The sequence below is a fragment of the Anomaloglossus baeobatrachus genome, chromosome 2 (genome assembly GCF_048569485.1).
Source record: "Anomaloglossus baeobatrachus isolate aAnoBae1 chromosome 2, aAnoBae1.hap1, whole genome shotgun sequence".
Taxonomy (NCBI): Eukaryota; Metazoa; Chordata; class Amphibia; order Anura; family Aromobatidae; genus Anomaloglossus; species Anomaloglossus baeobatrachus.
Window position 1 is genome coordinate 643,960,345 of NC_134354.1, and position 27,412 is coordinate 643,987,756.

The following is a 27,412-nucleotide window of genomic DNA, read 5'->3' on the forward strand; positions in this document are numbered from 1 at the left end:
CACACACGCCCCCCCCTCCTGTGGCTGTCACACACGCCCCCCCCCTCCTGTGGCTGTCACACACGCCCCCCCCCCCTCCTGTGGCTGTCACACACGCCCCCCCCCCTCCTGTGGCTGTCACACACGCCCCCCCCCCCCCCTCCTGTGGCTGTCACACACGGCCCCCCCTCCTGTGGCTGTCACACACGGCCCCCCCTCCTGTGGCTGTCACACACGGCCCCCCCTCCTGTGGCTGTCACACACGGCCCCCCCTCCTGTGGCTGTCACACACGGGCCCCCTGTGGCTGTCACACACGGGCCCCCTGTGGCTGCCACACACGGGCCCCCTGTGGCTGCCACACACGGGCCCCCTGTGGCTGCCACACACGGGCCCCCTGTGGCTGCCACACACGGGCCCCCTGTGGCTGCCACACACGGGCCCCCTGTGTTAGATATCGCCCCCAGGCTGCTGTTTTTAGTAAAATAAACTCTTTCCTTACCTTCTCCAGCACTGTGCTCCCTTGTGTCCCCCTCCTTGGGGTTGAGCTCCGGCCTCCTGCCTGCATTTCCTGGTTCACGGTCTGGACTTGTGATCGGCACAGCAGAGTGACATCTCTCCGTGCCTAATCACAGCACCAGGAGGGAGACACTCTGGAGGGGGTAACTAAAGAGTTTTTTTATTTTACTATGGGCAGCAGCATGGGGGCCATAGCTAACACAGGGGTGCATGTGCGATCAAAGGGGCGCAGGCAGGTATAATATGCGCCGCTCCCCCAGCCCATCGCCGCGGTGCGGTTTCAGCACCACAGCTATGGACAGCGGCTTTGCAAATTATATGAGCGGGAGCAGGAGATCAAAGATTCCCTCCCTCAGCTTCACCAGCCCCCCCAGCAGCCCCCAGCACCGCTCCAGAGCGGCCCCCACCTCCCCTGCACCCTGCAGTATATAATCCGTATATTCGGTTTATAAGACGCACCCCCTACTTTCCCCCAAAATTTGGGTGAACAACAGTGCGTCTTATAAAGCGAAAAATACGGTATGTATAAAAAAAAAAAAAATTACCTTCTCACCCCCTGTGGGTGGTTATTTGTCCTTCCTCATTCTCGGGTCCTCTACCAGAATCATTGTTACCTTCACCTTCCATAAATGGGCTACTGGAACAAACCATAGATGGACAAGGCAAGAGAACCTGGATCTGATAAAATGTATATATAGTGTGTATGTATGTATGTATGTTTGTATGTTTGTATGTATGTATGTATGTATATGTATATATATATATATATATATATATATATATATATATAAATATAAAATAATGATAATATAATATGTGTGTGTGTATGTATATAATATATATATATAAATTTGATGTGTGTATATATACTGTATTTTTCGGACTATAAGACGCACCCTGGTTTTAGAGGAGGAAAATGGGAAAATAAAACTTTAAGCAAAAAATGTGGTCATGACACACTGTTATGGGGCGAGGATCTGCTGCTGACACTGTTATGGGGGTATTGTCCCCAAATTCTCTACTAAGGTACCCCATCCTGGTAATGATCCTCCTGCCTTGTATATGATCCTGGTATAAACCCCCATCCTGCTCCTATACCAGCATCCTGCTCATATTCCCCCTTCCTGCTCATATACTCCCATCCTGTTCATATACCCCATCCTGTTCATATACCCCGATCCTATTGATATACCCCCATCCTATTGGTATACCCCCATCCATCCTGCTCATATTCCCCCATCCATCCTATTCATATACCCCTTTCCTGTTCATATACCCCCATCCTGCCTGCTCATATACTCCCATCCTGTTCATATACCCCCATCCTGCTCATATACTCCCATCCTGTTCATATACCCCCATCCTGTTCATATACCCCCATCCTGCCTGCTCATATACTCCCATCCTGTTCATATACCCCCATCCTGTTCATATACCCCCCATCCTGTTCATATACCCCCCATCCTGTTCATATACCCCCCATCCTGTTCATATACCCCCCATCCTGTTCATATACTCCCATCCTGTTCATATACTCCCATCCTGTTCATATACTCCCTTCCTGCCTGCTCATATACTCCCATCCTACTATATGCCCCCATCGTGCTCATATACCATCCTGATATATGGCCTGTATCCTATAGTACAGAGAAAAAAATAAACGTTTATACTCACCTTTTCCTCACTCCCTCCAGCACCGATCATCTTCCTCTCTGCGCCACTGACCTGCGTGTGTGGAGCCGTTCCCCTGCTGCATCGCGATGTCTTCCTGTCTGTGCCGATCAGCTGACCAGCTCAGCACAGATCAGCTGACCGGCACAGACAGGAAGACATCGCGTGCAGCAGGGGGGCGGCTCCACACACGGGGACGGGTGAGTGTACTGATTCACTGCACCCCGCGCTGGTAATGACGCGCGGGGGGCAGTGAATACAGCCGCACATGATCACTCCAGGCTGTAATTGCCAGGGGTGATCATGCGGCCGGCTGTTTGCTATGCGCGCGTCCCCGCTCGTCCTCCCGCCCACCTGTCAGTGCCGGCTTCAGCGCTGAGAGATGGGCGGGAGGATGGGCGTGCATATGTAATGAGCGGGCCCACGTGGTCACGGCAGGCGCTGTTGCTGCCTGCTCGTGCCCCCGATGACCCGCAGCACCCTCATTCGCAGCCGCAGCCCTATAGTCAGACCATAAGACGCACCCCCAGCTTTCCCCCAACATTTGGGGGGAAAAAAGTGCGTCTTATGGCCCGAAAAATACGGTATATATATATATATATATATATATATATATATATATATATATATATATATATATATATATATATATATATATATATATATATATATATATATATATATATACACACACACACAGTATAGACCAAAAATTTGGACACACCTTCTCATTCAAAGATTTTTCTTTATTTTCACGACTATAAAAATTGTAGATTCACATTGAAGACATCAAAACTATGAATTAAAACATGTGGAATGAAATACTTAAAAAAGTGTGAAACAACTGAAAATATGTCTTATATTCTAGGTTCTTCAAAGTAGCCACCTTTTGCTTTCAGTAGTACTTTGCACACTCTTGGCATTCTCTTGATGAGCTTCAAGAGGTAGTCACCGGAAATGGTTTTCCAACAGTCTTAAAGGAGTTCCCAGAAATGCTTAGCACTTGTTGGCCCTTTTGCCTTCACTCTGCGGTCCAGCCAGGGCTGTATTTTGCCTTCGTGCTGCCCTAGGCACTTTAAGTGGTCGCGCCCCTTATTGACAACGTAAAACTGAGTTTTCGCACACGACATCTGTTTAAGGCAGATCTACTTTGTAAAACACTTGAAAAAGTATCAATGAGAAACGAAGGGCACTAACCCCCCCCACCCCCCCCCCCCCAATGGGGATCACCACGGGCACATCAAAACATAGCATGAGTATAAAATATTCCCACCACACCGTCCCCACTTATATACTGTGACTGTCACACTGCCCCTAATATACTACACACTGCCCTCCCTTATAAATTATACCCACCACACCTTCCTCAATTATGAAATATGATCTGCACATTGTCCTCACATCATGCTGCCCCCTCCTCACAATGTCCCATGCATGCTGCCCCCTCCTCACAATGTCCCATGCATGCTGCCCCCTCCTCACAATGTCCCATGCATGCTGCCCCCTCCTCACAATGTCACATGCATGCTGCCCCCTCCTCACAATGTCACATGCATGCTGCCCTGCTGCCCCCTCCTCACAATGTCCCATGCATGCTGCCCCCTGCTCACAATGTCCCATGCATGCTGCCCCCTCTTCACAGTGTCCCATGCATGCTGCCCCCTCCTCACAGTGTCCCATGCATGCTGCCCCCTCCTCACAATGTCCCATGCATGCTGCCCCCTTCTCACAATGTCCCATGCATGCTGCCCCCTCCTCACAGTGTCCCGTGCATGCTGCCCCCTCCTCACAGTGTCCCGTGCATGCTGCCCCTCTCCATGAGCTCCTAATGCTGCCTTCCTCTTTTCCATAATGACATCTCCATGCTGCCCCATTCATCATACTAAGACCACCACACTAGCGCTTATGCTGAGACACACACACACACACACACACACACACACACACACACACTACCCCACTCTTGATATTGACTCCCCTACATTGTTCCACTCCATACTGAGCCCACACATGCTGCCCCTTCTCCATAATGAGCTCCCAATGCTGCCCCCCTCTTATTCTGAGTCCTTACACTCCCCCCCATCGATATTGTCATTGCTCTATCCCTCAACCCTTGTCCTCTGTCTCTAGCATTGGCCCCTCTCTTCCATTCCCCCAGCAGCAGCCTCTCTCCCACCGCCTCCAGCAGCAGCCTCTCCCCCAGCATCAGCCTCCCTGCTCCCAGCTTCCCCCAGCATCAGCCTCCCTGCTCCCAGCTTCCCCCAGCATCAGCCTCCCTGCTCCCAGCTTCCCCCAGCATCAGCCTCCCTCTTCCCAGCCTCCCCCAGCATCAGCCTCCCTCTTCCCAGCCTCCCCCAGCATCAGCCTTCCTCTTCCCAGCCTCCCTCTTCCCAGCCTCCCCCAGCATCAGCCTCCCTCTTCCCAGCCTCCCCCAGCATCAGCCACCCTCTTCCCAGCCTCCCCCAGCATCAGCTACCCTCCTCCTAGCCTCCCCCAGCATCAACCACGCTCCTCCCAGCCTCCCCCAGCCTCCCTCAGCATCAGCCTCCCTCCTCCAAGCCTCACCTTCCCCCTCCCAGCCTCCCTTAGCATCAGCCTCTCTCCTCCCAGCCTCCCCCAGCCTCAGCCTCCCTCCTGCCAGCCTCCCCCAGCCTCAGCCTCCCTCCTCCCAGCCTCCCCCAGCATCAGCCTCCCCCAGCCTCAGCCTCCCCCAGCATCAGCCTCCCTCCTCCCAGGCTCCCCCAGCATCAGCCTCCCTCAGCATCAGCCTCCCTCCTCCCAGCCTCCCCCAGCATCAGCCTCCCTCCTCCCAGCATCAGCCTCCCTCCTCCTAGCCTCTCCCAGCATCAGCCTCCCTCCTCCCAGCATCAGCCTCCCTCCTCCCTCAGCCTCCATCCTCCAAGTCTCCCCCTCCCCCTCCCAGCCTCCCTCAGCATCAGCCTCCCTCAGCATCAGCCTCCCTCAGCATCAGCCTCCCCCAGCATCAGCCTCCCTCCTCCCAGCCTCCCTCAGCATCAGCCTCCCTCCTCCCAGCCTCCCCCAGCATCAGCCTCCCTCCTCCCAGCCTCCCCCAGCATCAGCCTCCCTCCTCCCAGCCTCCCCCAGCATCAGCCTCCCTCCTCCCAGCCTCCCCCAGCATCAGCCTCCCTCCTCCCAGCCTCCCCCAGCATCAGCCTCCCTCCTCCCAGCCTCCCCCAGCATCAGCCTCCCTCCTCCCAGCATCAGCCTCCCTCCTCCTAGCCTCCCCCAGCATCAGCCTCCCTCCTCCCAGCATCAGCCTCCCTCCTCCCTCAGCCTCCCTCCAAGTCTCCCTCAGCATCAGCTTCCCTCCTCCAAGCCTCCCCCTCCCAGCCTCCCCCAGCATCAGCCTCCCTCCTCCCAGCCTCCCCCAGCATCAGCCTCCCTCCTCCCAGCATCAGCCTCCCTCCTCCTAGCCTCCCCCAGCATCAGCCTCCCTCCTCCCAGCATCAGCCTCCCTCCTCCCAGCATCAGCCTCCCTCCTCCCAGCATCAGCCTCCCTCCTCCCTCAGCCTCCCTCCTCCAAGTCTCCCTCAGCATCAGCTTCCCTCCTCCAAGCCTCACCCTCCCAGCCTCCCCCAGCATCAGCCTCCCCCAGCATCAGCCTCTCTCCTCCCAGGCTCCCCCAGCATCAGCCTCCTTCCTCCCAGCCTCCCCCAGCATCAGCCTCCCTCCTCCAAGCCTCACCCTCCCAGCTTCCCCCAGCATCAGCCTCCCTCCTTCCAGCCTCCCTCAGCATCAGCCTCCCTCCTCCAAGCCTCACCTTCCCCCTCCCAGCCTCCCCCAGCATCAGCCTCTCTCCTCCCAGCCTCCCCCAGCATCAGCCTCCCCCAGCCTCAGCCTCCATCCTCCGAGCTTCCCCCAGCCTCAGCCTCCCTCCTCCGAGCCTCCCCCAGCATCAGCCTCTTTCCTCCCAGCCTCCCCCAGCATTAGCCTCCCTCCTCCCAGCCTCCCCCAGCATTAGCCTCCCTCCTCCCAGCCTCCCCCAGCATCAGCCTCCCTCCTCCCAGCCTCCCCCAGCATCAGCCTCCCTCCTACCTCAGCCTCCCTCCTCTAAGTCTCCCTCAGCATCAGCCTCCCTCAGCATCAGCCTCCCCTAGCATCAGCCTCTCTCCTCCCAGCCTCCCCCAGCATCTGCCTCTCTCCTCCCAGCCTCAGCCTCTCTCTCTCTCCCCCCCAGCCTCCCCCCAGCCTCAGCCTCTCTCCCCTGCCTCCCCCCCAGCCTCTCTCTCCCCCCAGCCTCTCCCCCAGCCTCCCCTTCCCCCCAGCATCAGCCTCTCTCTCCCCCCAGCCTCCCCCCCAGCTTCAGCCTCTCTCTCCCCCCAGCCTCAGCCTCTCTCCCCCCAGCCTCTCTCCCACCAGCCTCTCTCTCCCCCCAGCCTCTCTCTCCCCCCAGCCTCCCCCCCAGCCTCAGCCTCTCTGCCCCCAGCCTCCCCCTCAGCCTTAGCCTCTCTCTCCCCCCAGCCTCCCCCCCAGCCTTAGCCTCTCTCTCCCCCCAGCCTCCCCCCCAGCCTCAGCCTCTCTCCCCCCAGCCTCAGCCTCTCTCTCCCCCCAGCCTCAGCCTCTCTCTCCCCCCAGCCTCAGCCTCTCTCTCCCCCCAGCCTCAGCCTCTCTCTCCCCCCAGCCTCAGCCTCTCTCTCCCCCCAGCCTCAGCCTCTCTCTCCCCCCAGCCTCAGCCTCTCTCTCCCCCCAGCCTCAGCCTCTCTCTCCCCCCAGCCTCAGCCTCTCTCTCCCCCCAGCCTCAGCCTCTCTCTCCCCCCAGCCTCAGCCTCTCTCTCCCCCCAGCCTCAGCCTCTCTCTCCCCCCAGCCTCAGCCTCTCTCTCCCCCCAGCCTCAGCCTCTCTCTCCCCCCAGCCTCAGCCTCTCTCTCCCCAGCCTCAGCGTCTCTTTCCCCCCAGCCTCAGCGTCTCTTTCCCCCCAGCCTCAGCGTCTCTTTCCCCCCAGCCTCAGCGTCTCTTTCCCCCCAGCCTCAGCGTCTCTTTCCCCCCAGCCTCAGCGTCTCTTTCCCCCCAGCCTCAGCGTCTCTTTCCCCCCAGCCTCAGCGTCTCTCCCCCCAGCCTCAGCCTCTCTCCCCCCAGCCTCAGCCTCTCTCCCCCCAGCCTCAGCCTCTCTCCCCCCAGCCTCAGCCTCTCTCCCCCCAGCCTCAGCCTCTCTTCCCAGCCTCCCCCCAGCCTCAGCCTCTCTCTTCCCAGCCTCCCCTCAGCCTCTCTCTTCCCAGCCTCCCCCCAGCCTCAGCCTCTCTCTCTTCCCAGCCTCAGCCTCTCTCTCTCTTCCCAGCCTCCCCCCAGCCTCAGCCTCTCTCTCTTCCCAGCCTCAGCCTCTCTCTCTTCCCAGCCTCAGCCTCTCTCTCTTCCCAGCCTCAGCCTCTCTCTTCCCAGCCTCCCCCCAGCCTCAGCCTCTCTCTCTTCCCAGCCTCAGCCTCTCTCTCTTCCCAGCCTCCCCCCAGCCTCAGCCTCTCTCTCTTCCCAGCCTCAGCCTCTCTCTCTTCCCAGCCTCAGCCTCTCTCTCTTCCCAGCCTCAGCCTCTCTCTCTTCCCAGCCTCAGCCTCTCTCTCTTCCCAGCCTCCGCCTCTCTCTCTCTTCCCAGCCTCCGCCTCTCTCTCTCTTCCCAGCCTCCCCCCATCCTCAGCCTCTTTCTCTTCCCAGCCTCTCTCACTTCCCAGCCTCCCCCACCCTCAGCCTCTCTCCCCCCAGCCTCCCCTTGCATGATTATAGTGGACAAAAAGAGGCATCGCAACGATCATCAACTAACCTGTAAGGAGCCCATACATTCTAGGCTCTGCCTCTGCCTTACCTGCTCCGGTGCCCGCCGCCCTGCTCTGGCTGGCTCCTCTTCTGGCTGGCTCCAGCTCCAGACGTGTCCTCCGCGGCGTGTGTCGTCTGCAGCATTGGACGCTGCAGCACGGGGCAGTGAGCTGATTGTCGTGCCCGCGCGCCTCTGACCCCGGAAGTGCTGGCGATGGAACTTCCGGGGTTAATCAGCTATGCCTGGCGCCCACCATGTATTTAAATACAGAAGTGCGCCTCTCCTCCCTCTCACCCCCCCCCCCCCCGAACACAGCCGAGAGTAACGGAGGGAGGGACGGGGGGCGGGGATGTAAAAAAAAAAAAAAAATTTATATATTTTTTTTTTTTTTTTTTTGCTGCCAGAAAGTGCCGCCCCCCGCAACGTGCCGCCCTAGGCACGGGACCACGGGTGCCTAGTGGCAAATACGGCCCTGGGTCCAGCTCACCCCAAACCATCTCGATTGGGTTCAGGTCTGGTGACTGTGGAGGCCAGGTCATCTGGCGTAGCACCCCATCACTCGCCTTCTTAGTCAAATAGCCCTTACACAGCCTGGAGGTGTGTTTGGGATCATTGTCCTGTTGAAAAATAAATGATGGTCCAACTAAACGCAAACCGGATGGAATAGCACGCCGCTGCAAGATGCTCTGGTAGCCATGCTGGTCCTGTATGCCTTCAATTTTAATTAAATCCCCAACAGTGTCACCAGCAAAGCATCCCCACACCGTCACACCTCCTCCTCCATGCTTCACAATGGGAACCAGGCATGTAGAGTCCATCCGTTCACCTTTTCTACAAAGACACGGTGGTTGGATCCAAAGATCTCAAATTTGGACTCATCAGACCAAAGCACAGATTTCCACTGGTCTAATGTCCATTCCTTGTGTTCTTTAGCCCAAACAAGTCTCTTCTGCTTGTTGCCTGTCCTTAGCAATGGTTTCCTAGCAGCTATTTTACCATGAAGGCCTGCTGCACAAAGTCTGCTCTTAACAGTTGTTCTAGAGATGAGAAGGTGTGTCCAAACTTTTGGTCTGTACTGTATATATATTTAATATATATATACATGTGTGTATGTGTGAGTATGTAAAATAAATATATATATATATATATGTGTATATATATATATATATATATATATTATTACAGTGGAACCTTGGACTTTGAGTATAATGGGTTCCAGGAGTGTGCTTTTAAGCTTTACTTCATTTATACAAACTTATTATAGTAATAAAAAGTATTGTACTGCATTCATATAACATTACAGTAATAAAAAAATACAGTATAGTAAAAAGCATATAAAACAAATTAAACTGGACATTAGCTTACAATAGAGTTGTTGGTGTGCGGGAGGAGCACTATAGAGAGGAAAAAATTATGTGTAACTATGATAACCTTTATTCTAGGACAATACACAAAAAAAAACCTGAACTCTATTCTCTCTCAGATATAATAATCGCAAATAAATGACATGTTCTTTTGTACATGGAATGGAACAAGGTGAAAGCAACTGAAGGGGTTTTTTTTTTTTTTGCAAGTTCTTTTCCATTTTTTAGACCCGTGGATCGTTGAGGGAATTCTAACAAGTTTACCTTTTGTATTATTAGCCTAAGTCACAGATAATACCTCAAAAGTGGTGAAAAAGTGATTTTATATATATTTTTTTTATTTTTGTTTCTTTTGCACTTCCGCCTTATAAATGCAATATAAAAAAAAAAAAAAAAAAAGTCCCATTGTAACAATAAAAGTCAGCTCGCCCCACAATAAACAACCCTTCCATCTGCCAAAAAAAATAAAAATTATGTGACTTGGAAAATAGCAGAACAGGCAAAAAAATACAGTGGAGAAAATAAGTATTTGATACACTGCCAATTTTGCAAATTTTCCCACCTACAAAGAACGCAGAGGTCTGTAATTTTTATCGTATGTACACTTCAACTGTGACAGAATAAAAACATCCAGAAAATCACATTGTATGGTTTTTAAATAATTAACCCCTTCACGACCAGTAACGTATAAGTATGTTATTGGTCATGTATGTCCCTTCAATACGGGCTCCTGCGGCAAGCCCGCATTATTTCCCACATGTCAGCTGATCTGAACATTCACCTGTGCCTGTCAAACTGTTAAATTGCACTGTTAGGCTCTAACAACACAATATAACACGTGCCAGCATGAAGAGCGCCATTTGGCGACCGCCCCGAAACCTGAAAGCTCTGGAGAAGATCTTTATGGAGGAGTGGGCCAAAATGCATGCTGCAGTGTGTGCAAACGTGGTCAAGATCTAGAGGAAACGTCTGACCTCTGTAAGGCCGCTTTCACCCTGTGTTCCTCTCCCCTATCAGTGGTTCCGTCAGGTTTCCGGCCCCATCCAAACGCCGTGCAAAACCATTTTTGGAAGTATACGCATACTGGAGGTGGACACCCAAACACAGTCTACTACGTCTGTGTGCCCACCTCCAATAGGCGTAAACCCCCGAAAATGGTGCACAACAGACCACACAGTAACTCCGTCTGCACCATTATAGTCAGTGGCCCCGTCGGCACGTATGTCCGGATCCCATTTTTGCAGGGGGTTTGGACGGTAGCCCTGACGGGACCCCTGAACTGGGAGAGGAACGCAGTGTGAAAGCGGCCTAATTGCAAACAAAGGTTTCTGCACAAAATATTAAGCTCTGGTTTTCTATTGTATCAAATACGTCTTATTTTATGCAATAAAATATCTAAAATATTATCAACACATTTACATCTGTGAGACCAGACCGATAGATGTCAAAATGGTCCTGCGGATTGGGAGAAGATTGCAAGCAGCACTAGTGCAGCGCTGTCGCCACCTGCTGGCCGAATAAAGACCAGCCACAAAACACAAGCTGTGATTAATATGCTGCGTATGACTGTAAAAAAAAAAAAATTTGATACAACGAAGTGTAACATTTTGGATATTTACGGAAAACAAATAAATGAAATAAAAAATAATCATAAAATATGCAGAAAAATGAGTAAAGTGAGGAAATACTGTAGGTTGATGTATCTTTCTGATAATGACCATTTTGTTTTGTTTTCCTTTCCTCCTAGCCTCATGGACAGGGAAGTAACCTTACTAGGGGAAATGGATAAGGTGAAAGCAGAAGCAAGTAAGTAGAAAATCCCGAATCTGAAATCCTGTACGGCCTCAGAATATTCCTGCTCTTTCAGATCTGTGCAGCATCTCATTGTTATACTGGGCATGTTTGTTCTGAATTGTATGCCCCTTTAATGAGACAGGCGGGGGTGTCACCACTGATCTCTCGCCCTTTCTTTTCCTAGTGGAGATCCTAGATAGCCGTCAGAAGAAAGCAGAGGAGCTGAAAAAGCTGACGGATGTGGCGGTGCGGATGTCTGAGGAGCAGCTGGCAGAGCTTCGAGCTGACATCAAGGTTGGGCACTCCAGACCCAAAACATCTTTCATTGTCTTCACAGATGTTTGGAGTGTTACACGGTTTGGGGGACTATTGAGGCCACTTGGTCTTCATACTTACTGATAACTGTTAGTATTGTCTGAATGGCTTACAGGAGCCTCTCGCTCTGCTCCTTCCCTGTGGGAAATAGGCTATTGTGTGATATAAGTATTTCGGTCTAGTTTTCTGACATTACTGCTGGACGCTCTCGCTGAGGACGTGTGCCATATCTCATGGTGCCATCTTTAAGAACAGATAGGAGTAGTGATCGTGAATAGTAGTATTGCTGCCATGTGTGAATATCCTGTAGTTTTCCTGGAATTCTGGTGTCTGCATGACCTGCGGGCGTCCCACCTACCTGACTCTGACAAGCGTCCCACCTACCCGACTCTGACAAGCGTCCCACCTACCTGACTCTGACAAGCGTCCCACCTACCCGACTCTGACAAGCGTCCCACCTACCTGACTCTGACAAGCGTCCCACCTACCTGACTCTGACAAGCGTCCCACCTACCTGACTCTGACAAGCGTCCCACCTACCCGACTCTGACAAGCGTCCCACCTACCCGACTCTGACAGGCAGGGGGTGTCCGCAGATCATGTATATATTAGCCTTCTGGATCACAACTTTGAGACGACAGCACGAAGGTGGGAATTCTTAAACCAGGAAATTATAATGTGCTGAAAATAGGAAAAAAATTATAATTATTTCTTAAAGCATCATTAGATAAAAGCTTTGGCTGTATGGACATATGTGGTAATGTTGATCAGCAGAGCCCAGGGCAGCATGACTAGTATCAACCCACCATGGGGATTTTACTACTGAAACTATGGTGAGGCCTCCTGCACAGGTACGTGCGGTAGCCATACTTGTCATGGACACCACACGTACCCAATATAACCTATGGGGCTGCTCACATATCCCTGTTTTTTCACTGACCCTGTCTCCATGCAATTCACACAGACATGTCAGTCTTTCCCAGCAGCATGCACAACAAGTCTATGGGAGCATAAAAAAAACATGTCCAGCACCCGGATGGCATCAGTGTACAACCTGTGCTGTATGTGTTTTAACATTGCAAAGTATAGGAGAAGATTGTCATGTCTTTAATTCTTTATTCTTCCCTGAAAAAGACTGATGGTAAAGACAGATACATGGCTGTCATTGGATGTCACACTGATGCAGAGCGGTACCATTTTTTTCACCTACGTGTTTTATCTGAATTCGTGATGATACCCAACTTTATTTTTTTTTTTTCTTTCTCATCCACATCCCTGCGATTATTTCTATATGGCCCACACACTCAATGCCTTAAAGTACACAATGTATTGTACAATGCAGATATCACCTGTATCCCAAAGGCTGAATATGGTAATCTGGGATCATTTATATATTTGCAGCATTTCGTTAGCGAGCGGAAGTACGATGAGGAGCTAGGCCGTGCTGCCAAATTTACAGCTGACCTTGAGACTCTGAAGAAAAGCTTGGAGTCCTTTGGGCAAGGTTGGTGACTGTCTGATATTGTTATGAATGTGTGCTCATATTTGGTTTCATAGTGTTCCAGAATTTGTTAAGGACATTAGATGCCCACTGATGGGTCCATAAGTTACAGGGGACCTATCATTTGTTTCTCTATTCAGTCCCTCACATGTGGAGCAGGTTGGTCGGGGTCCTAGTTTGTGTAGTATATATGTAAGGGCTCAAATACGGCTTCAATTGAACTTCTGAATGAGCGCGTTGATAGCAGTGTACAGGCTGAGCGGAATGGTTGATCTTGTACCCACAGTGAATGAGCATGCTCATAGCGGTGTGCACGCTGAGCGGAAAGTCTGATCTTGTACCCACAGTAAACAAACGCGCACATAGCTGTGTACAGGCTGAGTGGAATGTCTAATCTTGTACCTATAGTGAGTGAGCGTGCACATAGTGGTGTACAGGCTGAGTGGAATGTCTAATCTTGTACCTATAGTGAGTGAGCGTGCACATAGTGGTGTACAGGCTGAGTGGAATGTCTAATCTTGTACCTATAGTGAGTGAGCGTGCACATAGCGGTGTACAGGCTGAGTGGAATGTCTGATCTTGTACCCACAGTGAGTGAGCGTGCACATAGCGGTGTACAGGCTGAGCAGAATGTCTGATCTTGTACCCACAGTGAATGAGCGTGCACATAGCGGTGTACAGGCTGAGCGGAATGTCTGATCTTGTACCCACAGTGAATGAGCATGCACATAGCGGTGTACAGGCTGAGCGGAATGTCTGATCTTGTACCCACAGTGAATGAGCGTGCACATAGCGGTGTACAGGCTGAGCGGAATGTCTGATCTTGTACCCACAGTGAATGAGCATGCACATAGCGGTGTACAGGCTGAGCGGAATGTCTGATCTTGTACCCACAGTGAATGAGCGTGCACATAGCGGTGTACAGGCTGAGCGGAATGTCTGAGCTTGTACCCAGAGTGAATGAGCGTGCACACAGCGGTGTACAGGCTGAGCGGAATGTCTGAGCTTGTACCCACAGTGAATGAGCGTGCACATAGCGGTGTACAGGCTGAGCGGAATGTCTGAGCTTGTACCCACAGTGAATGAGCGTGCACATAGCGGTGTACAGGCTGAGCGGAATGTCTGAGCTTGTACCCACAGTGAATGAGCGTGCACATAGCGGTGTACAGGCTGAGCGGAATGTCTGATATTGTACCCACAGTGGTGTCAGACTTTCTACATCACTTTGTGAGCAATCTGAAGCATGATATCACCCTGCACAGTGTTTTGGGGTTTTTGTATTGTTGTGGGTTTTTTTAGTGTTCCACTCAGGACGTGGACTCCCACCTCTCTGCTCTTTTATATTATGGAGCAGATGATTAAAAAAATAAAACTATAGCTACTTCTTAAATACTTCTGCGCCTGCTGCTATGCTCACAATAATCCGCTGTGCAGACAGAAGATGAGTATTTGTTTCTGCCGCTGCTTTCACTGACAGCTTTACAGGTTCCTAATTGTTTCCATTATCGGAGTGATAAAAATCCGGCATTCTGCTACTATAAAAGTGATGAACGTCTGCAGGAAGGGAGTGTGTGTGTTGGATGTGGAGCTCATAGACCATTATCAGCTGTTACAAGAATACGTCTCTGGCATTGCCAGCCTGTCTGCCATCGTGTATCCCATAGATATACCCATTCTGCTTCATGTCTATAGGTCACATTCACAAGACTCCATTACTGTCATTAATTGCAGATAAAATGAAACTCAAACAAATGTGATTTAATAGAAGTCTTCATAGTTTGTTGTGTATGAGCAATATGGTTCTATTGACTTGTGTGACACGGTGTGGCACACTTATGATCCCTTCCTATTCTAAAAGTGTTAATCATGTAAATTATGATCTGATCCACAATATTCTTGATATCCATCTTACGTGTTTAGTGTTACAATCACCGGAGACTCATGACATTTGTAAATGAGTAAAAAAGCGTGCCAAACCTTAATCTGTTAACAGTAAAAATTCAGGGTAATATAATGTTCTGGATTTGTCATCAGATGTACATAATATCACTAGTAAAACAGAATGAAAATATTTTATGAAGATTTAATGTAAATTCTGTTGAAAGAGGCCGGTGTCGTAGACGTGGCTCTGCCGCTTGTATCAATCCACTTTTAGCAGGGGAGGAACTTACATTATAATCGCAATGTGCCAAATCTGGTCCGTAGCCAGAGTGGCTATCCATTTTGGGTAATAAAGGTGGAGGAGCGGGGAGTCCTCAGCATGCCCTTATAATGCAAATAATGTTTTATTGATTATTTGCAAAAGGACAGAACACCACAACCATAGCAAAGCCAACTTTCTTTATCGTTCCTATGGGAGACCCAGACATTGGGTGTATAGCTTCTGCCTCCGGAGGACACACAAAGTACTACACTAAAAAGTGTAGCTTTTCCCTCTGAGCCTATACACCCCCTGGAGAACCAGATCTAGCCAGTTCATTGCTTTGTGTTCAGGAGGCATACATCCACACATGCATTCTCATCTGGTTTTTTCATTTTTGGAAAGAGATTGAAGAAAAGCGGGTCCAAGTCTGGACCCCCGGCATGTCCCTTCTCACCCCACTGTGTCGGCGGTGCTGTTAAGGTTGATTCCAAGGCTGGAGCCTTACATGCCGTGCTCCTTCACCATCCCTCGGGCTCTGGCTTGAAGTGGGAGCCAGCACGGTTCTCCATGCTTTGCAGGAGACCGGTCTCCATCCGCAGCCCTTCAGGATCCTGCTGGACGGAGCACTCATCTCCAGGGACCTGGAACCCTGCGTCTCAGCAAGCTAAGTACCTGAGACGTTTATATTCTGGGGGTCCCTGTACTTTATTATGGTGGGAGAGTGTGCTGAGTGAGTTTTCTGACATTTCCGGCCGGTTCTCTGGCTGTCGCCTGAGAACCGCGCCGATGGTGCCTGCGCGCCGGCCGCACCGCTCAAATTTAGGCCCCGGCTTCGCCGGAGGCCTACTTTCGGTTTCACTGCCCTCGCATGTCATTCATGCAGAGGGACAGTGCGGCTCCACCCAGCGGCTGTTCTGCACAGGGGAGAGACACTCCTCACTGAGTACATGTCTCCTCCCCTGTAAGTCTCTTTGGCCCTCCAGATCCCGCTCTGAGTTGGTCCCGCCCCCTCTCCTCGCTCCGGCGCCATTTTATCAGCGTTTTCTCTGCGATCATCACTGGCTGCAGCATCCCTGCTGAGGTGCTTGGGGGTCCGGGCTTCGGGATCTGGAGGGCACACAACACCGCTCCAGCAGTCTGGTAAGCCACAACCTCTGGTTGTGGGCCTCTGTATATACTCTCTGGGGGTCACTCTGGCAGAGCCTCCACTTCAGCAGCATGTCTCACACGAGGAGCAAGGCTCCAAAGCTATATTCAGTATGCACTGCATGTAAGCTCGTGCTGCCTGATCCGAGCACATATCCACATTGTGATGCCTGCTCTAACCTGACAATGCCTCAGCCTGGAATCGCACCCACAGTGGTCTCTCCGGCTGCTCCGGCTCCTGTGGCTGAACCCCCGGCTTGGGTAGAATCCTTATCTAGGTCTATCTCCCAGTATTTTGCCGACTCCATGGGACAGCTGTCCCGGACTTTGCTGAACATGCATCAGCCCCCTTCACAGGGTGCCTCTGCTGCTAGGGCTCTCTCAGCGGAGCTCACAGAGGATTCTTCATCTGGTCCCAGGCCCCGTCCTCCTAAGAGGAGACGTAGGGCTCCCTCCCCTTCCTCGTCCCGCGGCTCTGTTTCAGAGGCTGACTCGCGGGACGAGGAGGATGCCTTTACAGGGGGCTCGGAGGCTACCTCCATGTGCCCCATTGATCTGTCCGAAAGTGACTCAGATGTTAGTGATTTGATTGCGTCCATTAATTCTGTACTGGACCTCAATCCACCAGTATCAGAGGAGCAACCCTCTCTGGCAGAAAAGCACCAGTTTACCTTGCCTAAGAGGACAAAGAGTGTGTTCTTTAACCACTCCAGTTTTCAGGCAGCTGTGACCAAGCCTAGGGCCTGTCCTAACAAACGCTTCCCAAAGCGTGGTTCTGATGACCAATTTCCCTTTCCACCTGAGGTGGTCAAGGAGTGGGCTCATTCACCAAAGGTAGACCCCCCGGTGTCTAGACTCTCAGCCCGGACCGTGGTATCAGTGGCTGATGGCACCTCTCTTAAGGATTCCACTGACCGCCAGGTTGACCTTCTGGCCAAATCTGTATATGAGGCGGCAGGGGCCTCGTTCTCCCCATCTTTTGCAGCAGTGTGGGCTCTCAAAGCCATCTCTGCTTCTCTAGAGGAGATGCATTCCCTCGCCAGGGAATCTATGCCCGAAATGGTTGCCTTAACTTCCCAAGCTTCCGCTTTTTCATCCTATGCCATGTCTGCCATGCTGGAGGCTTCTCACCGCACTGCGGTGGCTTCGGCTAATTCCCTCGCTATCCGCAGGATCTTGTGGCTTCGAGAGTGGAAGGCAGATGCTTCTTCAAAGAAGTACCTTGCTGGGCTTCTTTTGCTGGGTCCAGGCTATTCGGTGAACAACTGGATGAAATTAAGGAAGCTACTGGCGGGAAGAGTACTTCCATGCCACAAACCAAAACCAGGAAACCTGTCCAGGGTAGGAACCAGTCGAGGTTTCGTTCCTTTCGTTCCTCCAACTGGTCGTCCTCTAAGCCCTCGGCCTCATCCACTAACTCAGCCAAGGACCAAAAATCCAACTGGCGCACAAAGGCGCGTCCACAGAAGACCGCAGGAGCTGCTGCCACTAAGGCAGCCTCCTCTTGACTATCTGTCCGCGCCAGCAACGTCCTTAGTCGGTGTCAGGCTCTCCCACTTTGGCGACGCGTGGTTTCAACACGTCTCCGATCAGTGGGTGCGGGATGTCATCTCCCACGGCTACAGGATAGAATTCTCTTCCAGCCCGCCAAACAGATTTTTTCTGTCAACTCCCCCCTGCTCCAAGGCCGCCGCCTTCTCTCAGGCCGTGGTAGCCTTGCAGGCCAACGGAGTAATTGTACCGGTTCCCGCCCGGAAACGGTTCAGAGGTTTCTACTCAAATCTCTTCCTAGTCCCCAAAAAGGACGGTTCCTTCCGGCCCATCCTGGATCTCAAGCTTCTCAACAAGCATGTTCAGGTGCGGCATTTTCGCATGGAATCTCTGCGGTCAGTCATTGCCTCAATGACCCAAGGGGATTTCCTGGCATCCATCAACATCAGAGATGCCTATCTGCATGTGCCAATTGCAGTTTCTCACCAGCGTTGGCTACGTTTTGCAATCGGAGAGGAACATTTCCAATTCGTGGCTCTCCCCTTCGGGTTAGCCACGGCCCCTCGGGTATTCACCAAGGTCATAGCAGCAGTGATTGCGGTTCTGCACCTCCAGGGGTTGGCAGTGATTCCTTACCTGGACGACCTTCTAGTCAAGGCTTCATCCAGCGCAGACTGTCAGCGGAGTGTCTCGCTCACTCTCGCCACTCTAGCCCAATTCGGGTGGCTGGTCAATCTGCCCAAATCCACTCTGATTCCCACCCAGAGTCTCACGTACCTAGGGATGCAGTTCGAGACTCTGCCGGCACTTGTGAAGTTGCCCTTGATCAAACAGCAGTCCCTCCAACCGGCGGTGCGCTCTCTGCTGAGGCCCCGCCTTTATTCCATCAGGCACCTGATGCAGGTGCTGGGTCAGATGGTGGCGTCAATGGAGGCTGTTCCCTTTGCCCAGTTCCATCTGCGTCCTCTGCAGCTGGACATTCTCCGCTGTTGGGACAAACGGCCTTCCTCCTTGCACAGGTTAGTGGCTCTGTCGCCACAGACCAGGAGCTCTCTTCAGTGGTAGCTTCGGCCCCTCTCTCTGTCTCAGGGACGCTCCTTCCTGGCTCAGTCCTGGGTGGTCCTCACCACGGATGCCAGTCTATCCGGCTGGGGAGCGGTATGTCTCCACCACCGAGCACAGGGCACTTGGACTCCGTCCGAGTCAGCCCTATCGATCAATGTGCTGGAAACCAGAGACGTGCTCCTGGCTCTCCTAGCTTTTCACCACCTATTGGCGGGCAAGCACATTCGAGTCCAGTCAGACAACGCGACAGCGGTTGCCTACATCAATCACCAAGGCGGGACATGCAGCCGCCTGACAATGTTGGAGGTACAACGTATCCTTCAATGGACGGAGGACTCCAAGTCCACCATATCCGCAGTCCACATCCCAGGCGTGGAAAACTGGGAGGCAGATTATCTCAGCCGTCAAACCGTGGACAGTGGCGAGTGGTCCCTGCATCCGGCAGTGTTTCAGTCAATCTGCCGCAAGTGGGGCACTCCGGACGTGGACCTAATGGCATCCCGTCACAACAACAAGGTTCCGATTTAAGTGGCTCGCTCCCACGATCCTCAGGCCTTCGCAGCGGACGCTCTGGTTCAAGACTGGTCCCAGTTTCGTTTGTCCTACGTGTTTCCCCCTCTAGCTCTCTTGCCCAGAGTCCTGCGCAAGATCAGAATGGAGGGCCGTCGGGTCATCCTCATTGCTCCGGACTGGCCCAGGCGAGCTTGGTACCCAGACCTGCTCCATCTGTCCGTAGAGGTGCCGTGGCATCTTCCGGACCGTCCAGACCTTCTCTCACAAGGTCCGTTTTTCCGCCAGAATTCTGCGGCTCTCAGATTGACGGCGTGGCTCTTGAGTCCTGGATCTTGACGGCTTCTGGTATTCCTCCTGAAGTCATTTCCACTATGACTCGGGCCCGGAAGTCTTTCTCGGCCAAGATCTATCACAGGACTTGGAAAATCCTGAAAAAGCGTTGCATACTCTGGATCTGATGCGGGCGCTCCGGATCTATGTGTCTCGTACCGCTGCTCTTAGGCGGTGCACCTCTCTTTTTGTGCTAACCACAGGTCGGCGTAAGGGCCTCTCTGCTTCTAAGCCGACCTTAGCCCGTTGGATTAGGTCGACCATTTCGGATGCCTACCAGTGTTCTCAGGTGCCTCCCCCGCCGGGGATCAAGGCACACTCGACCAGAGCTGTCGGTGCCTCTTGGGCTTTCAGGCACCAGGCTACGGCTCAGCAAGTCTGTCAGGCTGCCACTTGGACTAACCTGCATACCTTTTCAAAGCACTACCAAGTGCATGCTCATGCTTCGGCAGATGCAAGCTTGGGCAGACGCATCCTTCAGGCGGCTGTCGCCCATTTGTGAAGTTAGGCTCTGCCTACTTCTCAGTTTTTCTGTTTATTCCCACCCAGGGACTGCTTTGGAACGTCCCATGGTCTGGGTCTCCCATAGGAACGATAAAGAAAAAGAGAATTTTGTTTACTTACCATAAATTCTTTTTCTTATAGTTCCGTATTGGGAGACCCAGCACCCTCCCTGTTGCCTGTTGGCAGTTTCTTGTTCCGCGTGTTTTCACCGGCTGTTGTCGTGGACAGAGTCTCCGGTTGTTCCAGTTCTTGCTCTGTTTTTACTTGTGGGTGGCTATTCTCCTTCAGCTTTTGCACTAAACTGGCTAGATCTGGTTCTACAGGGGGTGTATAGGCTCAGAGGGAGGAGCTACACTTTTTAGTGTAGTACTTTGTGTGTCCTCCGGAGGCAGAAGCTATACACCCAATGTCTGGGTCTCCCAATACGGAACTATAAGAAAAAGAATTTACGGTAAGTAAACAAAATTCTCTTTTTTCAACCTGTAACAGCCTTTATCAAGGTTTTGCTTATCATAAGGTTGGGGGAGAATAGACGAGTTGAACGTCTGTAATCGCAGTAACTTTGGATATAGATGCAGGGTCAGAAGGAGAGGTAGATGGGGTGAGAAGAGCGCCTGAGTAGCCAAGTTGGATGGGGACCGGGTCTACCCGCCGCTGCCACCATTGACCCCTGCAACCCGGTACCCATCCAACCATGTATATGCAAAATTACTGCGATTACAGACACCTCGCCTGAGATTTGGTCTTGAGATGTTCAACTCGTCTATTCTTCCCCAACCTTATGATACGCAAAACCTTGATAAAGGCTGTTACAGGCCAAAACATTGGCTTTGCTATGGTTGTGGTGTTCTGTCCTTTTGCAGATAATCAATAAAACACTGTTTGCATTATCCATTGTTTCTTGTCCCTTTAAGTGCTGGAGATTTTTTACATGTTTATATAGTCCTTTTCTCCTTAGCACCCCCTGATTTGCAGTCGAGCTTAGCCCTATTGTCCCATAAGCAGAGCAGTTGTAGACTTTGTCATTTTCCTATGTAACCTTATGGTGTTAGTCTGTGCAGCCACCTGATTATTCAGATGCCATTAGATACATTGCCGTGTAAGTCACACTCTTCATCTGCAGGCATGGAGGCATCAGTCTCCGCACCTCACAGACTGCTGCCGCAGAGAGCAGCATCAGTGTTATGTCTTCCCGCTGGCTAGTCTGCAGTGACGGCTCGCACAGCATGCCCGACTTGTTTGCTGTAATACATTTACTAATCACATGTTCTTCCCTGCTGTGATTTTCATGTTTTCTGTTTTTACCTTGCAGTGTCCCACCCAAAGAACAATTACTCTACCCGCTCTCGGTGTTGCTCTTTAACTAGTCCCAGTGATGCCTCCGTTCCGTCCACCCCAGACCTGTCTTCTGCTCCTAGCTTTACTTCATCCAATCGAAAGCCTACCACCACAGGAGACTTTACTGCTAGTCACAATGTTCCCAGGCAGAACCAGCCACCTAGACAGGTATGGATTGTCTTTAGAGTTAACTTTTGTATGATAAAAATAATGATATAATATGGATGTAGCCTTAATAGACAGCTTTTTTTTGTTTGTTTTACTATCTTTTTCAAAAGCCATAGCTACTTCATCATCGACACAGCCATATAATGCCTTGTTTTTTAGGGGAGTTAGATGTATTTTTGCAGTATATTGTGGTTCATACCAGGTATATCCTTACATCAGGTCATCAGGTTAGGTATAGGATGTGGCATCACAGCAATTCTAACTTTTTTTTTTTTGGGTGGGGGGGGGGAGAGTATAATACATGTTAAGTTTTAGTGCAGAAGTGACAGACAGCCCCTGCAAAAGACTCATACATGGCAGAACTGGAGGCCGAATCAGTCAGTATCCCAACATTGTGTGCTTTGTCACATCATAGGTTCAGCAACCGCCATCCCCAGAAGGAGCCCCCTACTTTTCCTTCTACATTGTCTAAAAGATTGAATAGATTCAACAAACCCCATCCCCAGAAGGAGACCCCCACTTTTCCTTCCACAGCGTCTATGTGATTGAATAGATTCAGCAACCCCCATCTCCAGAAGGAGCCTCCCCACTTTACCACCACAACATCTAAGAGGTTGAATGGCTGTGTTCAACGTTATCACCCATTCTGGGCATTAGAACAAGGCGTCTCCATCGGTACAGGATACAAACATTCCGTGTATTGTCTGATGCTGAAGTTCTATTCCTTCGGTCACCTACTACTTGCACACCTACCAAATATACATCAGAAAGATGAGTTTATAGTAGAAAGACTTGATGAAACCTCAAAAATGTTTTATTGTTGAAATGTATTGTTTTACTGCAAAGCTAATATTTTCTCATTTTAATTTTACTAGGGATATCAAATGAATAAGAGACCTGGAGGGCAGGGCTATCGACCTCAGGGTCCACGGCAAAACTACAACGCTAACAATCCAAGATATGATAATCGCAACCGAAACAGTTCCTGGTACCATTCTAACCCTCGAAACCAAGGCTATCCACAGACACAACGTCCTCCTAGTGACCGGATATCTACCCATCCCTCTGGTACCAGCGGACCTGCTGCCACCCCTGAGCCTGTCCAAATAGGGGTCTTGGACCCAGAGAGTAAAGCCCTACCACAACGTAAACCGAGAGTGAACCCTGCGTCAGCGTCCTGAGACCGGAGAGAACCCACGCCTTTAGTCCGCACTTTCAAACTTCAACTCTGTAACTTGACTTTAGAAAACTGTTAGATTTATTAACAAAAAGAAACGTTTACAGCCAGCTGTTTCGTGCCACTTTTCTTGTTTATCTCGCCTTTTTATTTTTGTTTTCCTTAGTGAGCTCCTTTTGCCCATTCACTTTGCGCTCCCGCCATTGCTTTTAAAATACTAATCTGCTTTTCCATGAGTTGCTGCATTGTATCCGCATCCCCCAAGCTTACTTCCCTTTCTTAGATGTCGTCTACTAAGAGCACAGACAGGTGCTGGCTGGGATATATGTCATATTGGTGCCAGCTCTTGTCACTGCCATTGGGCCAGCTTTGCAAAATTCATTCTCATGGGCTCCCTGCATCTGTGGCTTCTTACATTTTTAATCTTCTGCTCTATTTTGTAGAATGGAATCTATGCAATGTCACATAAGACGGGCAGATCGGTATGCTCCTCTTGGAGTGATTTGGCATTGTTCGGTTTCTGCATTTCTAGATATCTCCTCAATCTTTAGCTCTTCTAGTATTTTTATTTACTTTTTAGATACCATTCCCTGTGTCTGTCTTCAAAGTGCCTTGTTTTTTGTACTGGTGTCAGCAACTTATTCACATTCCCTCCATTTCTTCAATCCCAAATGCTGACTTTTTTTTTCGGCCAGTCCCTTGTGGAGCTGCCACAGCTGAACCTTGTTCCGTTCCTGGCACACATTCAGCACTACTTGATGCCATGGTTGACTTTACAACCAATTATTTTTGGTTCCATGTTAACACTTTTCTTACCTGTCCAAACTGGAAGTCTTTAAGCCTCTGTATAGAATCTGGAAGCATTGTAAAGTACAATGGGAACCAGTTCAGTCTTATCACTTCTTTCCTTGGTCCTTACATCCAGCTATTTTTTTTTTTTTGTGGACCAAAGAGCAAATCTGCACCGTCCTATTGCTATGGCCTTGTAATTGGCCACCAGTTGCACGTTTTTGTTTTGGTTTTATGTTCCTGTAAATTAGGGCAGTGCCCCTTTCCTTATTTTTTTTTTCTCGTATCCAAAGATGCACCTTTAACCAATATTCACGTGTCTCGTTTTTCTTCTTGTTTAGGGAGGGGGGAAACGTTATGGATATAGGTTTCCATTTTCTAATAGTCTTTATTTAGTTTAAGGGCTTTGGTGTTGTCATATTTCCTAGAACAACACTATAAAATATATAAAACTCTTAAATACAGTACAGTATACAGAGCTAGTGCAGGTATGTTAAGCGGCAACATTGAAATCTGTATCAGACATTGATTAAAGTCTATAATGTAACAGTTATTGATCAGCAGCTATTGATCTGCCTGTCTTGAGACCTTTTATCGGCTTCGATCGTGGTTAGGATGGGTCACTAAGAACATCCCATGGACGAGCCTTGAAATCTCTTAAATAATGACAATCCTGCAGTGCTAGTTCAATGTACCTTGTACCGTGAATCATATCTTGCTAGTTACATAAAATGCTATGCAGAACTTAATCTCACAATTCAATTATATGAAAATAGTGCATAAATATAGAGGGAATATTTGAGTGACTAGGTTATTGCACACCAAATGTAAAGATATGCATGGGATATTCACATCTGGAATAAAAATCCTTTCTTTGCAATAAGGAGGTCAATAAAAGGGATAGTTTTGAACCTGCCTCTCGTTGATTCTGGAGGTGGTCACGGTAGGCGATGAGCACTGTTATCTAACCGCCTGAATGCTTTGACCTATACAGGAGATGAACCTTTTGACATGAGATATCAGTTGAGCTGTTCATCTCACAAGTGTTGAGCTTATTTGGTAAATTTATGAAAAATGAGATACTTATTTGGAGCTCAAGTCATTACGTTCACACTTGACATTGCCATTGAGGTTCACTGTAGACTTTATCAAGCTCTGTACACTGTGTCCTGGCATACAGATGTATTGCAGTCTATCATTTCCCTTAGTGACATTTTAGCGAGAGTAGAATGACACTGTTTTTAGGCCTATATTTTACAGCCTCATTTATGTAACACAGCAGTAGACTTTATACAATATTAAGTTCCAAAGCCTCTCAACATAATACCTGTGCCTATGGCAAATACACAAATCTCAAGATTTTAACAAGTTGAGAAATTAACTTGTCAGTACCTGCAAGTTGTGTTTGGACTATATGACTGGCTATATTGGACTTTTTTAGAGCTGAAATATTGATGACCTATGCTTAGAATGAGCCATCAATGTATGATGGCGAAGGTCAGATTCCCCGACACCAGGGCCGGCTCCAGGTTTTTGTGGGCCCCGGGCGGAAGAGTCTCACTGGGCCCCATCTACATGCAGACACGCATATACACAGATACATACACATATAGGGTCGGACTGGGGTGTGAGGGGCCTACCAGGGAAATTGCCTCTAGGGGCCCCCACTATAACTACTGTAAATGTTTTTATTACGTGAACATTTTCGGCTTCTCTCAGTATAACGTGAGCCTATTTGCAAACCCTACAGTGCGCATAGAGACCTGTCCTGTGCCTGCAGATATCACAGGATTTCTTGTAGCCTCTTATTTATTGCAGTTAGTAAATAATAGATTCCATTATTATCAGTTGCAGTTTTCCCTGCCGCCCATGACAGCACCACATGAGAGATAGGTTCTGCCCACATCAGGACAGGAAACCCACTGATAAAAAGGCGGTACCTCTCCTCCACATCAGTTTGGTTTCCTGTCCTGGTATGGACAACCCATTGCTGTCCCAGGTCCGACCCGGTGTGGAAGCCTGGTACTTACCTGAAGCCGGTGCTCGGGCCTGGCTGTACCCCCCCTCGGTCTCAGACCTCTGCGGCGGTGAGGCGCGGGCCTGGAGCGGGAGCTCTGCCTGGCGTCGCTCCAGGGATGTGCGCACTCACGGCGGCCGCTGGAAGGCTTGTCCCTGCTGGGCAGCACGCTGGAGTGAAGCTGGACGCTCCGGTAGGAAAGTGGTCACCACGGCCATTTACGGTAGGGTCTGGAAGCGCTTTCTCCTTCAGTCGGGGGCTCGGGCGGAGGGCCCCCCTCCTATCTCGGCTATTCTAGAATTCCTCCAGAGGGGGTTGGAATTGGGGCTCTCCACCAGTACGCTCAAGGTGCAGGTGTCGGCCTTAGGGGCTCTGTTTCATTGTAGTCTGGCCCAGAATGAATGGATTTGCCGGTTCATTAAATCTAAGTCCAGGTCTGTGCCTGTTCGGGCTCCCAGGGTTCCCCCATGGGACCTTAATTTAGTGTTGGATGCCCTCACAGGGCCACCGTTTGAGCCCTTAGGGGAAGTCCCTCTCAAACTGCTGTCCCTTAAGGTTTTTCTCCTCGTCGCACTCACCTCGGCCAGGCGGGTGGGGGATCTCCAAGCCTTGTCTGTGGTTCACCCTTATACCCAGATTCTGGATGATAGGGTGGTGTTGCGGACTGATCCCTTCTACTTGCCCAAGGTTTCTACACCTTTTCATCGGTCCCAAGAGATCGTGCTCCCTTCCCTCTGTGACCCCCCTCGGAACGAGAAGGAGGCTAGGTTACACACGTTGGATGTCCGGAGGGCCTTAGTCACGTACCTAGATAGGACTAGGGAATGGAGGAAGTCTCAGGTCCTGTTTGTCACTTTTCAGGGGCAGTCCAGGGGGCATGGGGCTTCTAAGGCTACCTTGGCCAGATGGGTCAGGGATGCCATCGGTTTGGCGTACTCGGCTAAAGACGCCACTCCTCCTCCGGGCATAAGGGCGCACTCCACTAGAGCAGTGTCTACGTCTTGGGCAGAGAGGGCGGATGCCTCTATTGACCAGATCTGTCGGGCGGCTACTTGGTCATCTCCTGGGACTTTCTTTCGGCACTATAGGCTGGACTTGTCCTCCACAACTGACCTTTCCTTTGGGAGAGGGGTCTTGCAGGCGGTGGTCCCTCCCTAAGGTGGATGGTCTATATAAATCTCTCATGTGGTGCTGTCATGGGCGGCAGGGAAAAATCTTAATTACTCACCGGTAATGGGATTTTCAATAGCCCATGACAGCACCCTTAGTTCCCCCCCTTTTCACTGGTTGTGGGCACCCTTCGGGGAGTGTTAGTTTTGGGTGTTTTTCCTTGGGTGGTGGTATGATTAATCTGTTTGTTGTGTTTTGTTGGTCCTCTCTGGCTCTGAAAACCTACTGATGTGGAGGAGAGGTACCGCCTTTTTATCAGTGGGTTTCCTGTCCTGATGTGGGCGGAACCTATCTCTCATGTGGTGCTGTCATGGGCTATTGAAAATCCCATTACCGGTGAGTAATTAAGATTTTTTCTTACACACGGACATTCCTTGTCCTAAGAAAACCACCGAATCCATCAGCCAAATAATATTCAAAGAGAAGCAAAACGTTATCCAGCATCTTCATATGAAAACATTTACTAACATTAATCCACCGATGCCGCCATCTATCCACCATATAGGGAAATCCCCAATAAGGGTGCGCGCCCTGCCGTCCACGATCAGTGTTTGCAGCATGTTGGATGTAGCATGGTTCAGCTACATCCAAAATACTGCATTGTACAGTACAAGCACAGTGGATTGATTTCTAGAAATCCTGTGCCCAATGTGATTC

At 50.5% G+C, this 27,412-nt stretch overlaps 1 protein-coding gene across 2 annotated transcripts in view; it reads left to right on the forward strand.

Moving 5' to 3' along the window:
• The window catches only part of SPATS2 (spermatogenesis associated serine rich 2), a 111,758-nt gene extending 88,869 nt beyond the window's left edge, over nucleotides 1–22,889 (forward strand). For both annotated transcript variants that reach the window (XM_075336941.1, XM_075336942.1), the window contains 5 exons: nucleotides 11,042–11,100; nucleotides 11,273–11,382; nucleotides 12,805–12,907; nucleotides 21,409–21,602; nucleotides 22,478–22,889. In XM_075336941.1, coding sequence (XP_075193056.1) covers nucleotides 11,042–11,100; nucleotides 11,273–11,382; nucleotides 12,805–12,907; nucleotides 21,409–21,602; nucleotides 22,478–22,783 — 772 coding nt within the window. In that variant the 3' untranslated portion in view covers nucleotides 22,784–22,889. The remainder of the gene's footprint in view (nucleotides 1–11,041; nucleotides 11,101–11,272; nucleotides 11,383–12,804; nucleotides 12,908–21,408; nucleotides 21,603–22,477) is intronic.
• Nucleotides 22,890–27,412: the final 4,523 nt, after the last annotated feature.